This window comes from Chelonoidis abingdonii, chromosome 2 (genome assembly GCF_003597395.2).
Source record: "Chelonoidis abingdonii isolate Lonesome George chromosome 2, CheloAbing_2.0, whole genome shotgun sequence".
NCBI classification, from domain to species: Eukaryota; Metazoa; Chordata; order Testudines; family Testudinidae; genus Chelonoidis; species Chelonoidis abingdonii.
The window spans coordinates 300,767,838-300,782,931 of record NC_133770.1 but is presented as its reverse complement, the minus strand read 5'-3'; the positions used below and the strand labels follow the sequence as shown (position 1 = coordinate 300,782,931).

Below are 15,094 nucleotides of genomic sequence, written 5' to 3'. Positions count from 1 at the left end.
CCGGGCAGGGCCGAGCCGAGCCGAGCCGAGCCGAGCCAGGAGCCCGGCCTGGGAAGGCCCCCAGGGCCCCCAGTCCGCCGTAGCCAGAGCCCGGCCAGCTGCTGGGAGACGCTCGTCGGCCGTTGTATGGCCCAGCGGCGCCGGCTCCTCCCAGGCTCCTGCCCCCTTGAGCAGTCGGACTGGTCTGCGCTGCCCCCAGGTCTCGCCTCCGCTCGCGTCCAAAACCCCCCAGCCCGGCAGGGCCAGGCCAGGGCCGGGCCAGGGCCGGGCAAAGCTGCTGTTCCCATTCCCAGGGGTGAGCTCTGAGTTTGGCCTGATTCCCTGGGGCTTTTTCTGGAGCCTGCTGTAAAACTAGGCAAATATCTAGCTGAGGCGATGGACCTGCGCAAGCCCCCTCAGTACCCCTGGGGTGCACCTGCCCTGGCTGAGATGCGCTGCATATAACGCAGGCCGTAAGGGGTGGGGGGTCACTGGTCTGGACCCAGCCAGCTCAGTCCTCAGTCAGGTATCTCTGACCGGCTGGCTGGGCTTCTCAGAAGAAGCCAATAAACTAGCGGAGAAGAGGGGCCATTAGGTGCTGGGTGGGGATTTCACAACACTTTTGATAAGGCGTCTCCATAAAAAGCTGTCAGGGAAATGAGTAACCCCTGGTAGGAGGGGAGCCTTGTGGTATGTTGGCCGCTGGGGGAAAGGGAGCTGTGGTGAGCAGCAGCTGGCCTGTTTGGATAGAGGTTAATAGTGGGTGACTTGTTTGGGTGCTAGGCCCTGGGCTGTCTCGTGGCCGGGTGAATGATTTAGAGGAGGGAGTGACTGCGGGTTCATGAAATTCAGCAAGGTTCCTAAAGTGCATGAGAGCCTCAGCTCCAGATGGGTGTGAGTGTGACCATGGGAAGGGCCACTTGTGCTGCCAGAGATGGTGTCTCATGCTGCTGGACTCTCCATTTCCAGGACTTGCTGGGAGGGAATTCAGGAGGTGTTGGCGACCTTGAGTGGTGCTGGAGTCTCATCTTATGAGCTGTCTGGCTGCCTCCCAACCGTAAGGAAGCATCTCCTGAGGCTGCAGAGAAGACTGAGGATGGCCAAAGGTACGATGGGGTAATTTAGCACCAGGATGAACGTGAACTGGTCTGTTCAGCCTTCTTCTTTCTCCCATAATCTGAGCCCCTGGAGTTACACAGGGACACTAGTGGCAGGTCCATTTAGCTCAGGTTAAAGGAAGTCCTGGTCTGTGGAGCAGACTCTCAGCTTCCTGCGGCAGGAAGGCAGGGAGATCAGTGCCAGGGGTGGATCTGAAAGCTGCTGATAGCTCTGCAACCAGGGCTGATGTTGGCAGCTGTCATGTTAAACTGGGAGTGGATGGATCTCTGCCCACTCAGAAACTCCCATTGCACAACTTCCTTCAGCCTCATTGCACAATGGGCACAGCGCATGCTGCCTGCGGGTAAGGAGCAGGGCGAGGTTTGTCGAGGTGCTAGATGCTCTTATTCCAGCACCTGGCGCTCAGCATGTTCTGTGCCCTGAAGAGCTTTTGACGAGGCAGAGAGCAGGGAGGTTGGCAGAACCTGAATCCCTGAGACATGCTGGGCTGGGTTGATTTCTGGGGCAGCTCTGCATTTTTGACTTACCCACTCTTCCCTTGTAATAGGAACAGCCAGTTGCTCCTCACTCCCATTCTGTATCAGTGCAGTTGAGCAGGAGGCTCTTTTTAATCGCTGGATTCCAAAGGGATCCACCATCCTGACTTCTGAAATGCCCGCTCTGTGCCGGCTGCCACAGGGCGACTACCAGCAGGTCCTCCCAAGGTTGCAAATGGGACTCTTGCTCCAGTAACACTTCAGTGACTTACCTTGTCCTATGGCCCCCTGAGATTAACACCCTGGAGGGGTTAGAGGAAGCAGCATCAGGCTGGCTGTGAGGATGAGAAGCCTGTAGGACATTCCAGGTTGCAATCTGGAGCAGTGAGGGGCTGTGTCACCACTTGCCCTGCAACCTGGGGTGCCTCCCAGTGCTTTGCTGCTGTAGCTCCCAACCTGGGCTTCTCAGAAACAGCCTGCCGGCACGCAGGTCACACCCTGAGAGAGAGAGAGATTGTGTGTGTGTGTGGCCGCGTGTGGCCGCAGCCCTGGGCCAGCAGCTTGGACCCCGGCAGCCTGTCAGCAAACATCAGCCACATTCTGGCTGCCAGGAGCCTTGGTTACAAGCTGCAGGGTGATCCCAGCACACCCCCAGTCCTGGATTAACCCCCTGCCCCCCAACGCACACACAAAGCTTGTTCTGCACTGTCCAGCCCTCTCCTCAGAATACAACAGTCTGCTCCCGTAAATGAAGTTACCCAGCCAATTCACAATGCTGGATTCCTTTTAATTAAAGAATGAAACAAGTTTGCTTATTTACAAAGAGGGAGATTTTAAGTGAATATCAGCATAAGGCATTAGAGTCGGAAATTCTTACAACCGAGAGAAAGATGAAACGTTTACAAACTAGACGTGGGTCCCGGTGAAGTCCCATCCTGCATGTTTTCAGTCAGTTGCTGACCAGACTTGGAGGCCAGGGTCTGCTTCCAAAGTCCACAGACTGTTCCTTTTGCCGTCTGTTATCTTTGGTGGAACAGAGAGATGGACAGGGAGAGAGAACTGGGTGTGACTTTGCCCCTCACTTTTACAATTCAATCATCCTTGAACTGCATTTCCCTGAGAGTTACCCCCAGTTAAAGTTCATTCGACTGGTGAAGAAGGCCCCTTGGTGCACAGAGGATTACAGGGTGTCTAGGGTGTGAATACAGGGTGTTTTCCATCCCAGCCTGACGCTGAGCTGATGTGGGTATGGAGCAGGGTGATGACAGGCGAGAGTCAGTGGGGAGGAGGGTGGCTAGAGAGCTAGATCTGGGACGGGTGGCAGCAGGGAGGTCATTGGGGGGCAGGTAAGGTCACTATGAAGGTGTGGGGCATCCAGCGGGCTATACTATTATGTAGGAATCCAGGCCAAGCTCCAGTGGCTCTGTGCCCCGCTGGGCCCCCTGCTGCGCTGTGTCCCCTCCGTACTTGATGGCCCTCGTGTTCTGCTCACTGGTCACTGGACGGGGTTTGCAGTGGTCTCTTTACCTCCCCAGCCTCTCTCAGCTTGGGGAGCTAACGCTGTAGTTGTAACACCCCAGGTGATACGGCTGGAGGCTGCAGAGACCCTTTCTCCAGGGGCTTGGGAAGAACAAGGATCAGCAGGTTCCTTTATCTTCTCACTGCCCCGTGTCCCAGTCATGGGCACTGGATCTCTCAGCCTTAGCTCCTAGTCTTGTGCTGATCACACGCCCATAGCTGCACCTCCGCTCCGCTCTGCCTTGCTGGAGAGTCTCCCTACACATAGCTCATCTTTGCCTCTGCTCAGGTCTCTCATTGCCCAGAGCTCTGGCATCCTCTGATTCTCCACGTTCCCCCTGCTGTCCATTTCCACCCCGGGGGGGCTGCTGGGGTCACTTCCCCTGAGCTGGAGTCCTCAGCCTGCCTCCCATCTCCTCTCACCTCAACTGCAGCAGCCTGTCACCCCTCTTCAGGGCCCTGTAACTGCTAGCATAGGCAGAACGCCGCTCAGCGCCAACTGGGGCCAGTCTCTCTCTGCCAGGCCTACACTGGGTGCCCTCTCCTATTAGCCAGTGAGGGTTGGACAGGGAACCCATCGGCATCATTCCTGGTCAGCCGGAGGAGTCACTGCAGAGCAGTCTGAGGTTCCCCACCAGCCCAGGGGTGAGCACATGGGCTCTGCCCCCCCACTGGGCCATGGAGGATGGGCCGGGCCACTCTTAGTGTTTTATGGGGGGGATCTCCCCACCGCTGAGATCTGCGTAAAGCCCAGACTCACCCTGGCCGTCCAGTGGGTCTAATCAATCAGCCTCCCCAGCTGCCTGCTCCATAGCAGGACTTGCCACCCTCCTACCCCGGTGCTCTGGCTGTGATTTAGCATGTGTGGGGTGGTCAGTCCACGTGCTACTGGAGGACCCAGGGTTCTGCCCCACAGCAGGTCTGGTCAGGACGGACACAGGGCACAGAAAGGTGCAGGGAGTGGGTCCCACAGCTGCTCTGGAGCCTGAGTCAAAAGCCGGAATAGAGGGTATGAAGACAGCTCTGCCAGTGCCCCACAGCCCTGCAGCTGCCCCACTCCTGAGGGCCTTGCCCAGCTGTCAGCGCCCCTGGAGCCTGCCTGCAACTCTGCCCTGGGCTCTGACAGTGCAAATGGAAATTGACCATTGGCTTGTTGCATTCAGCTCACTGGCTTACAATCGTGCTGAGAGGTTGAACAGCAGGGTTCGGACGTGCACGCTCCATGCATTGTCCCACAGCACCACCCCTTCTCAGGCCCTGGCCACTGGAGTTCAGCGCTGGGCTCTGGTAGGACAGTTCCAGCCCCAGCACACCCAGCAGTTGGCGCTCTGGTGAAGGATGTTGTCTCTTTCAGCGATGGCTGGCTGTGGGGATCCTTGCTCCGGCAGCTCTGGACTCCTCCTTGCCCTTCGCCTGGCATAGCTCGGGCTGTTGGGAGCAATTCGGTTTTGGATCCACTAGCCTATCAGGTAACCCCAAGTACAAACCCCCTGTTCTCCCCACCCCTCTGCTTACCAGCTGCCCAGCGAGAGGGAACACGGGTGGGGTGGAGACAGCCCTTGCTGCCTCATAGGAATCAATTGAGGGAGATGTAGAATCTTCCCCCTTAGTCACAGACAGACCCTGACTCACTGGTCGTGGCCTGTTCCTAGTGGCCAAATGCTCAGACCTGAGATTGCCACCGTGACCAGCTGTTTGCTGTTAGGCCCTTGCAGACAGGGGACGGGCTGGGCCATGGAGCTTGACCTCCCCTGCCAGTCATACAGACTGAGCCCCTGGGAGAGGCGTGAGGCAGGCTGGACGGATAGGGCTGTGTGTAGGAAGTCTGCCCGGCTCTGTGCATGTACTGAGCCTGTCCGTCTGCTGACTCCTATGCCAGGTTCTCCTTCCCACCCCGTTCTCCCTGGCTCTGAGCCCTCTCTGCTGCAGCACGCCTGCCCCGGGAGCCAGGGACCCCATCTGGAATCCCCTCAGAGCTGGCACTATTCACCAGTGGATTAGCTGAACTGGACCTTGTTCTCTTCTCTGTTGCCAGGGTGAGAGGATGGCTGCCTCTGTGATGGGCCAGGCCATGGTCACCCACGTGCTGGTGGCCCTTTTCGGAATGGGCTCCTGGGTCTCCGTGAACTCCTTGTGGGTGGAGCTCCCCGTGGTGGTGAAGTGGCTTCCAGAAGGTGAGGCGTTGATGGGTGGTGATAAAGCGGAGCCTGTGGGCCCAGCAAGATGATGCCCTTGGCTTCACCTGGCACGTAAGAGCAGCCGCAGTGGGTGGTCAGGTATCTTGCCTTCTGCTGTGCCATTCATCTTCCCTTCTGGCTGCCACAGCGCCCGGAGCCAGCGGAGAGGAGGAAAGTGTTGAATGGGGAATTGCTGTAGTTACAGGTTAACATCCCTGTGATCGTGAAAGGGGGCGGGTGGGGCTCAGACAATCCCCATCCTAGGGAAACATGTGAACCTGGTAGTCTGGGGTTCAGCGACTAGGGGTTCTCACTTAGCCCTTCCCCAGGGGTGTAAGGCCTCTGAGGGGTGAGGGGTTCTCACTGAGCCCCTCCCCAGGGGTGTAAGGCCTGTGAGGGGTTCTCACTTAGCCCATCCCCAGCAGTGTACGGCCTCCTAATGCTGCGTTAGCCTGTGTGGCTCCGACCGCCCAAGTCATGAAGGATCAGAATGGGAGCCAAAGCTGGGCACGCTCCTGCAGATCGTGACTGACCCAGCTGCTGCTACCCCGCCCGAGCAAGGCACCGGAAGAGCAGCTGGAACCCTGCTGGCTCTGGCCCTGGTGGTGCCCTGGACTCAGAGAGGGCCGGTGTCCGGTGCCGGCTGCGCAGAGATGTGCTGCCCTGGATGCGTGCAGAACGTGTTGTGCTAGCTGAGCACAAGGATGCACAGGCTGCAGCCCAGAGCCCCAGGCAACAAACAGCACGTTCCGTTCCAGCTGAGCGGACAGAGAACAAAGGCAGGAAGGGACGAGCTCCCCCAGCTTGCAGCGGGTTTCACGGCCCAGGGCGAAGGAGGAATCATTGGCGGGTTCTTGGTGGAGCGGGAGGCAGCAAGGACACTGCTGGTGTGAACGTGGGCGGCTGCCCTCTGGGCTCTGGATTGCAGCCAGGGTTGGCTGAGTGCAGGGTTGCCGTAGGAGTTGGGAACGCAGGCCCCAAGGGAGCTTTGTTCTGCTCCCGGGCTGCTGGGCGGATGTGATGGGGGCTTGGCCGGCCTAGTGAAGAAGAGCTGTGGAGTCCCTGGGTGTCCGAGCGAAGCCCTGCCTGGGGGAGGGTTGGGTTATCCCGCTCTCCGTGCTGGGAGCCAGCAGGTGCTGCCTGGCCTTCCACGAGGAGAGCAGCCCTCAGCCCGTCTCTCGGGGGTGGAGGCTAGTGCGTGCCATGCTGGCTGCGTACTGGGGAAGGCCATCGGGGTGGGCTGACTGGATGTTCCCGGCGTGCTGGGGTTGGCTCAGCAGGATAAAGAGCAGTAGGCAGGGCTGTTCCACTTCCACCCCCTCCCACTCCCCAAACGGGTGACGCTCTGTTCCTGCTCGGGAGAGATTGTGCCGGGGTGCCTGTAGCGCCGCGGTGATCTGCACCTGCCCCACGCACGGCCCTGCCACAGCGAAGCCACGAGTGCAGGGAGGCTGCTCTTCACCCTTTGATCGGTCCCAGAGGAACTCGCTGAGCCGCCGGGCAGATGGGCCCGCTCACCTCTGCCGTAGCCAGATTGGCTAGGAGTAGCCAGCCTCGGGGGTTCCAAATGCTTCCATGGGTGGGGTGGCACATCTTGGCGATTCTGGCAGCGCCTCCCGCCGCCCCCCTTCCCGGCAGAGACAGCGGAGGAGAAGCTGGGGGATTTCCAGTCTCCTTTTGTTCCTGGTTCAACTCCCCTCCTGTCTGCCCTTCTCTGCCACTCTGCATGCACAAGCCAGCCACCTCCCCTCCCCACCCCGTCATGCCCACATTTGGTCCCCCGCGCACATGCTACCCCACCTCCTGGGGGTCCTGTTCTCCCCTTCCCCTGCTCCCTGTGGTGCCTCCACTCTCCTCTGTGGGGTCCCCCACGGCTCCAGGCTCGCCTCTGTCACACAGCCTGCCTTGCTGGCTGCCAGCCCCTGCAGGTCACCCGCAAGTGCTCCTTGGGCCATGGCAAGGGAGCCCTGGGGTGGGAGGCTGTCAGGCCAGCCCCACACTCTGCACAGGCAGCATCCTGGGGCCTCGGGCAGGCTCCTGTGCTTCCCCTGGGGGGCTATTGAGGATGCTGGAGGCCTGGTTCCCTACTTGTCTCTGTCTCAGCATTGTGCCAGGGCTGCCCACCTGAAGGCTGCCTCTGCACCTGCTGTGGGCACATGGTGTTCCCAGCTACGCACTGCCAGGGGCTGGTGGTGTTACCTGGCTGTGCCAAGGGAGTGTGTGCCTGAGCCTCCCCGCGTCACAGCTGGATTCCCCCTCTGGAATTCCCCCACAGCCCCCCACACGCATGCCCTCGCCTGGCCCCTGCCACTAGCAGCCTGCAGCCCGGGCTGGCTGGGGCTCGACCGGTCCCCACTGGCCCCCAGGACCATCTCACAGTGCAGCGTCTCCATGTAGGCCCAGTGCTGGGGGGCGGGGGGAGCGTGGGTTGGGATGGGGGGCAGCAGCAAAGCTCTGCGACTTGCCTTGGTAGCAGCGTTTCGTTAGCTGCAGGAGGACCCGCATCTGCTCTGCCCCGTCCCCCCTGCCCCCCGGTCGTGCTCTCTGCTGGGAGATCAGCCCATGGGCTCCTTTCTCCCCAGCTAGGCCTGTGCTGTGCTGTGTTAATCCCACAGAAGGCTGCAGCACCCCCATGGGAGCACTGACTTTGTCTCCTCCCAACCAGAGCTGGGATGACACAAAACCCACGCACTGGCCCCTTCGGGGTGCTTCCCTGAAGTCTGCAGCCTCTGCATCCCTCTCCAGCAAGGGGGGGCATGTACTGGTCTGCGGGGCGTGAGGCGGCTCTAGTCGCCTGCAATAGAAGGGCACAGAATTGCAGGCAGCACCACTCAGGGCTGGGCCCTGGAGTGCCTGGCACACCAAGGGTCCGGCCGCCCTGCCGGGCGAAGGGCTCGGGATGTCAGGTGTTACTAGCGCTGTCTCTCTCCCCTGCAGGCTGGAATCTCCCTGCCTACCTCTCAGTGCTCATCGCCCTGGGGAACGTGGGCCCCATCGCTGTCACCCTGGCTCACAAGCTGGCCCCTGGGCGGCTGAAGGAGCGCTGGGTCATCCACGCCATCCAGGTGCTGTGTGTTGTAGCGGCCCTCTTCCTGGCTCTCTTCTGGCACCGGACGGTGACGGTGGCGGGGGAGCCCCACAGCCTGGCCTTCCTGCTCCTGGCCTTCCTCCTGGCCTTCGTCTGCTGCACCTCCAACGTCACCTTCCTGCCCTTCATGTACCAGTTCCCCCAGCAGTTCATCCGCACCTTCTTCGTGGGCCAGGGCCTGAGCGCCCTCTTCCCCTGCGTTCTGGCACTGGCCCAAGGGGTGGGCAAGCTGGAGTGCCGCAACGCCACCTCCGGCAACGGCTCCCAGCCCCACTACCTGGAGGAGAACTTCCCCGCGGACACCTACTTCTGGCTGCTGTCCGCCATGCTCGCTATCTCGGCACTTGCCTTCCTGGGCCTGATTCTGCAGCGCCGCCGCGCCAGCAGCTCCCCTGCCTGCCAGGAGAGCTCTTCCAAGGGCAGCGTGGAGACGGAGGAGTCCTTCCCGCTGCAGGACGGCACCCCCACGTCGGACAGCGCCACGGAGATCGCCAAGGGCGCCCACCCCCCGGCCCAGCCCGCCTCCTTCTGGACAGGCCGGAACATCTACCTGCTGGTGCTGCTGGGCGTCTCCAATGCGCTGACCAACGGCGTGCTGCCGTCGGTGCAGAGCTACTCCTGCCTGCCCTATGGGAGCACGGCCTACCACCTCTCCGTGGTGCTCAGCAACATCGCCAACCCCGTGGCCTGCTTCGTTGCCATGTTTGTGCTCTGCAGGTAGGGCAGGGCACAGAATCAGAATCGCAAGGTTGGAAGGGACCTCAGGAGCTCAGCTAGTCCTACCCCCTGCTCAAAGCAGGACCAAGCCCAACTAAATCATCCCAGCCAGCAGGGCCAGCTTTAGGAAGTGCGGGGCCCAATTCCAACAGTTTTGGCGGGGCCCCAGCAGGGATGACTTAAAAAAAAAAAAGTTAAAAAAAACACGTGGGGCTTGTACTCACTGGGCGGTGCTCCGAGTCTTCGGCGGCACTTCGGTGGTGGGTCGTCCACTCTCTCCAGGTCTTTGGCTGCACTGAAGGACCCACCACTGAAGTGCCACCGAAGACCCAGAGCAAGCGAAGGACCCACCGCCGAAGACTCAGCGCCACCAGGTGTGTAAAAATTAAAAAGGTGCCCCTAGCCAGGGAAGGGATTCTCACTGGGCATGGGGCCCTCTTAGGTGTGGGGCCCGATTCGGGGGAATTGGTGGAATAGGCCTAAAGCCGTCCTTGCCAGCCAGGGCTTTGTCAAGCCGGGCCTTAAAAACCTCTAAGGAAGGAGATTCCACCACCTCCCTCGGGAACCCATTCCAGTGCTTTACCACCCTCCCAGGGAAAAAGTTTTTCGTAATATCCAACCTAAACCTCCTCCACTGCAACTTGAGACCATTGCTCCTTGTTCTGTCATCTGTCACCACTGAGAACAGCCCAGCTCCATCCTCTTTGGAACCCCCTTCAGGTAGCTGAAAGCAGCTATCAAATCCCCCCTCTCTCTTCTCTTCTGCAGACTAAACAATCCCAGGTCCCTCAGCCTCTCCTCATAGGTCATGTGCTCCAGCCCCCTAATCATTTTTGTTGCCCTCCGCTGGACTCTTTTCAATTTTTCTACGTCCTTGTAGTGTGGGGCCCAAAACTGGACCCAGCACAGCCTCACCAATGTCAAATAGAGGGGAATGATCATGTCCCTCGATCTGCTGGCAGTGCCCCTACTAATGCAGCCCAAAATCCGTTCTTGGCAACAAGGGCACACTACTGCCTCATATCCAGCTTGTCCACTGTAACCCCCAGGTCCTTTTCTGCAGAACTGCTGCCTAGCCACTCGGTCCCTAGTCTGTAGCAGTGAATGGGATTCTTCCATCCTAAGTGCAGGACTCTGCACTTGTCCTTGTTGAACCTCATCAGGTTTGTCCAGGTTGAACCTCAACGTGTCCCAGCCTCCTCCCCTACACCCCCTTCACCCTTGCCCCAGAGAACACTTCAGCCTCATCTGACACCCACTGCCTGAGGGGCTGTGCTGCGGGGCAGGATTGAGGGGCATTGATGCAGCTGGGGGGAGGAGGTCCTGGATGGGGCCAGCAAGGGGAGCCGTGGGTCACAGCTGCAAGGTGGCCGTGGTCGGAGTTGGGTGCCCGGCACGTATCTGAGTCATCCCCAGTGATGTCCCTAGCGAGCAGCCAAGCTGGGGCCAGGGCTTGTGCACGTTAAACGTTTGTAAAACTGAGACCATGTCCCCGCCCCCCGCTCTGAGCTTGCCCGGTGCCTCTGGGCTCGCCGGGCTCCCCACGCCCTCCAGCTGCCAGATGGGGAGAGGGCGGCCTCAGATTGATCGGGCAGGGGCCCGTGGGAGTTGGGGGATATTTATGGAAAGGGGGGCTGAGAGGAAGGCTGGCCCAGCGGTTAGACCCTGGAACTTGGGAGAACTGAGTTCAGTTCCCTGCTCCGCCACAGACACGATGGATGACCTCGGGCAAGTTCCTTAATCTCTCTGCATCTCCGTTCCCCACTTCACGCCTCCCCTGGCTGCGATGAGGATAAATGCTGGGAAGGTTTGAGGTGCTCAGATACTACACAGCTGGGGACATATAAACACTGCGTGTTGACTGGCTCTGGGGGGGTGGGGACAGAGCCCTGATTGCACAGCTCTGGCCCTTCCTTTCAGCCCCATTTTCCCCTGCATTGGTCCAACACCTCCCTGCCGCTCAGACTCTCCTGCTACTCTGAGTCCTCCAAAACACCTGCTGCTCTGAGCCCCCTCCCCACGTGCCCCCACTGCTCCGAGTCCCCCTCCCCATACGTCTCCTCTGCTCCGAGTCCCCCTTCCCACACGCCCCCAATGATCCGAGTCCCCCTCCCTGTACATCTCTGCTCCGAGCCCCCCTCCCTGTACGTCTCCTCTGCTCCGAGCCCTCTCCTCACACACCCCCAGTGCTCTGAGCCCCCCTCCCTGTATGTCTCTGCTCCGAGCCCCCCTTCCTGTACGTCTCCTCTGCTCTGAGCCCTCTCCTCACACACCCCCAGTGCTCTGAGCCCCCCTCCCTGTACATCTCCTCTGCTCTGAGCCCTCTCCTCACACACCCCCAGTTCTCCGAGCCCCCCTTCCTGTACGTCTCCTCTGCTCCGAGCCTCCTCTCCCCACACGTCCTCACAGCGCTAAATCTGGCCTAGCCTATGGGGAAGAGGCTCTTCAGGGAGCAGGCTTAGAGAGGTGTGATGTGGCCCATTTATCTCAATGAGATGTTCTCAGCTGAAGGAGGAGGTCCCATGGAGATGATACAGGCTGACCCATCAGCTTGGGGAGGGGTGAATTGTTCCAGCTGGGCGAGTGGTCTCACACACACACACATACCCATGTCAGGCACAGCTGTACCTAAAGTGCTGCAGTTGTGCTGCTGCCCTGCTTCAGTGTAGACACGACAGCAATGGGAACGGACTGAGCTCAATCCCTCCCCTACAGAGCTCTGCTTTGAGCCCCAACTTTGTATGAAATAACTGTTGTGTCCCGCCCAGCATGTTACTAAATCAACAGGGGCCTTATCGTGGGGTCCCTTTCTCAGATCCCCCCAAGTCTTGCTCAGAGCTCTCCCTGACACCCCACAGAGCCAGCACTTAGCGCCCCCAGGAAGTGCTGCCCAGTCTAACGTATGGAGCGGATGCGCCGCTCTGACCCTGGCAGTACCCGGTGCTGCTCAGACAGCAGGTCAGTGCTCCTGTCCCCTGCCCCCACTTGCCTCATTGGCCCCCCTGGCCCGCGACTGACCCTCGTTTGCCTTCTCTCTACCCCCAGGTCAGTGGTGGGCTTGAGCGTCATCTCTGTGCTGGGAGGCATCTTTGCAGTCTATCTGATGGTGCTGGCCGTGCTCAGCCCCTGCCCTCCGCTGCTGGGCAGTGCTGCAGGAGTCGCCCTGGTGGTGAGTAGGATGGAGTTCGGGCCCCGGGCTCTCTGGGGGCCGCTGCACCTGGCTGCAAAGGAGCCGTCAGAGCGTCCCCTGCTGGTGGGCTGCGGCTTTGCTCCAGGGGCTGATCTCTGGGGCACCGACCAGTCAGCCTCTACCTGACAGGGCTTCCCAGGGCCCTTGGGAAACATCCCTCCGGTCTCCTCCCACGGCCTCCTGTTCTGCCTCTCCTGCCCTGTGCTGCTTCTTGGGTTCAGTCCCCAGGTGTCTGATACAGGGCCGGCTCCAGCTTTTTTGCCGCCCCAAGCGGTGAAGTGAAGGAAAGAAAAGAAGATAAAGCCGATCGGCAGCAGCTCAGTGGTGCCACTCCGTTCTTCAGCGGCAGGCCCCTCGCTCCCTCTCTTTCTTTTCAGCGGCAGCTCAGAGAGGGACTGAGGGATATGCCACCCCTTCTCATTGGCCACCCCAAGCACCTGCTTCCTTCGCGGGTGCCTGGAGCTGGCCCTGGTCTGATACCAGGCTCACAGGGCTGGTGAAGTGTCTGGGGGTCCAGACAATGCCCGGGATCCCCAGGGGCTGGCGAGCGCCTCCCCCTCCACCTGCCGCTGGCAAGTGACCCCTGGTTCTCAGCCGGCCTCCGGGCCTGTTTGCTCTGAGGGTTTCTGGCCCAGGAGAAGGGGATGACTGTGTTAGTCCTGCCTGTCACGACCCATGGGTTCCCTTGGGTCGCTGTGGTTGGCCCCCATGCTGGCGAGGTGGCTGAGGCCCTGTCTCTCCCCAACAGGTGCTGTCCTGGATCCTGTTCCTGGGCCTCTTCTCCTACCTCAAGGTGGTGATCGGCAGCCTGCTGCACGAGGCTGGGCACGCGGCGCTGGTGTGGTGTGGAGCGGTCATCCAGGCGGGCTCCCTGGTGGGCGCCCTGGCCATGTTCCCCCTCGTCAGCATCTATCATCTCTTCCAGAGCGGGCAGGACTGTACCGACAGCTGCAGGGCATGAGCGGGGCAGGACACAGCGGCCCTGTGGGGGGCTCTGCCCGGCTGGAGCTGGCACCAGCTGGCCTCTGCCTTGGGGACGTAAGAATTGCTGTAGAGGGTTCAGAGCGCTGGGCCGGCTTGTCCTGCAGCTCCTGGCCAGTAGCTGATGCTTCAGAGGAGAAGCCCGTGGTGCCCCTGGTCAGTTGCGAGCCTCTGCTCTCCCCTGCTGCTTGGAGCAGGCCCGTGGGCCAGTCGTGCTATCATATGGACCAGGCACCAGGAGGCCTGCCCAGCCCTGCTGCTTGGGGAGAGGGGTAGCAGCCCTGCCTTGTGGCCTGTTTCCCTAGGCTGGCAGCTGCTGCATTCATGCTTCTCCGGCAGAGTTTAGGACGCACTGAGCTGGGGCTGGGGTGGGGGGGCCCTTTGCTGGTGCTGCCGCCGGTGTCCGAATGTCAGAGTTGGGGGCCCCTGTGGCGCAGGACCAGGTTCCATGGGTTCCTCCCTCCCACAGCAATGGCTGCTGACTGGATGGAGCCGCTGGGCGCCCTTCTCCAGCGCCATTCCACTCGCTGTGCAGCCGCCCCAGCCCCTGCCCAGTGCTCTCAGTACACGTTAACCCTGGGCGTCCCTTCCCCCGCCCTGCCCCCGCCCTCCGACCCGGGGCCCCGCCAAACACTGCACCCCAGCACCAGGGGATCTGGCGGGTGTGACCTGCCAGCCTGCGGCTGGGCTGCCCTGAGTTCAGTACCCTCTGTGCTGTGGTAGCCCCCAGGGAATTCTGCTCACTGCAGAGCCAACACTTAGCAGGGGGAGCTCGGGGAGGGGCTGATCTCTGATCCCAGCCATTGCAGCCTGTGCCCCAGAGCTGGGGCCTGTGCCCCGCCTTCAGGATGGATCCCAGATGCCCAGCTGGCCCCATGGTTCACTCCTAGCAGCCTTTTCTCCAGCACAGGAGCTGGTTGGCCTCAGCCCAGGGAGTTTATCTTGGCAGGACAAGGGGCAAACAGCTGTCTGAACCTCTGCGGGTCTGCATGGCTCCTGCTCTCCAAAAACAGGCGGGGCTGGGTGGGCCCGGGCTGGGGGGACTCAAACTGCAGTGGGGAGATGGGGGTTCCTCATTGCATGGGGGGGAGGTGCTCTGTTCCCTGAGCAGCCTGGGACCAAAGCCAGCAGGGAACCCTCAGCCTTGGGGGAGGGGGGGCGGTCTCCTAAGCCAGGCCTGTAGGCGCATGCTGCCTGGTGTGCTCAGGCCTCTGCGTCTTACTGGCTCCTGCTGGGCTCCACGGGGCTGGGCGGGCGACGATCTGTCTCCACAGCAGTAGAAATATGGTGATTTTGTGTAGACACCGACTCCCCACCGCTGTGGGCCATGGAGGGGTGGAGCAGGAATAAACCTTATCCCAATCACTGGGGCTTGGCACTGGTGTCCCTGGACAGGGGCTCCAGCCTGGGGCCTGTGTGTCCCCCTGGGAGGACCGGAGCCAGCTGCATGGCTGCACGGATAATAAGTCATGGCGCCGTTCTGGGATGGATCACTTGGTGATTCCCTGTTCGTTCCCCCTGGGGCACCTGGCTCCGATCCCTGTCGGCTGACAAGACACTGGTCTGATGCAGTCTGGCCGTTCTCGTGCAGCTACTGGGGTGTAAGCCTGCCCTGGAAAGCCCCATGTGTGCCAGGCCCCGGGCAGGTGGCTCCCAGCCGGAGGGCCAAGCCTGCCTGAGGCTCCTGGCCCAGGGAGGGCTGCAGTTGTGTGGGGGTGTCACGGAGTGTGGGGGAGTCCAGTCCTGCACCCCTCTTCCTGGGACTCACAGTGACTCTCAGCCAGTCAGTAAAACAGAAGGTTTATTGGACAACAGGAATGCAGGTTACAGCAGAGCTTGTAGGCACAGC

General features: G+C 60.9%; 1 protein-coding gene across 2 annotated transcripts in view; it reads left to right on the top strand.

Annotated features, from left to right (window-relative positions):
* Nucleotides 1-14,610, top strand: part of SLC52A2 (solute carrier family 52 member 2) — a 397,658-nt gene extending 383,048 nt beyond the window's left edge. The window contains exons 1-7 of one of the 2 annotated variants that reach the window (XM_032776838.2): nt 493-731; nt 949-1,085; nt 4,447-4,561; nt 5,128-5,266; nt 8,207-9,074; nt 12,120-12,243; nt 13,013-14,610. In XM_032776838.2, the coding sequence (XP_032632729.1) occupies nt 5,137-5,266; nt 8,207-9,074; nt 12,120-12,243; nt 13,013-13,225 (1,335 nt within the window). In that variant the 5' untranslated portion in view covers nt 493-731; nt 949-1,085; nt 4,447-4,561; nt 5,128-5,136 and the 3' untranslated portion in view covers nt 13,226-14,610. Of the gene's footprint in view, nt 1-492; nt 732-948; nt 1,086-4,446; nt 4,562-5,127; nt 5,267-8,206; nt 9,075-12,119; nt 12,244-13,012 lie in introns of those variants that run through there. The other variant, XM_075063324.1, reaches the window with a different exon arrangement.
* The last annotated feature ends 484 nt before the right edge of the window (nt 14,611-15,094 follow it).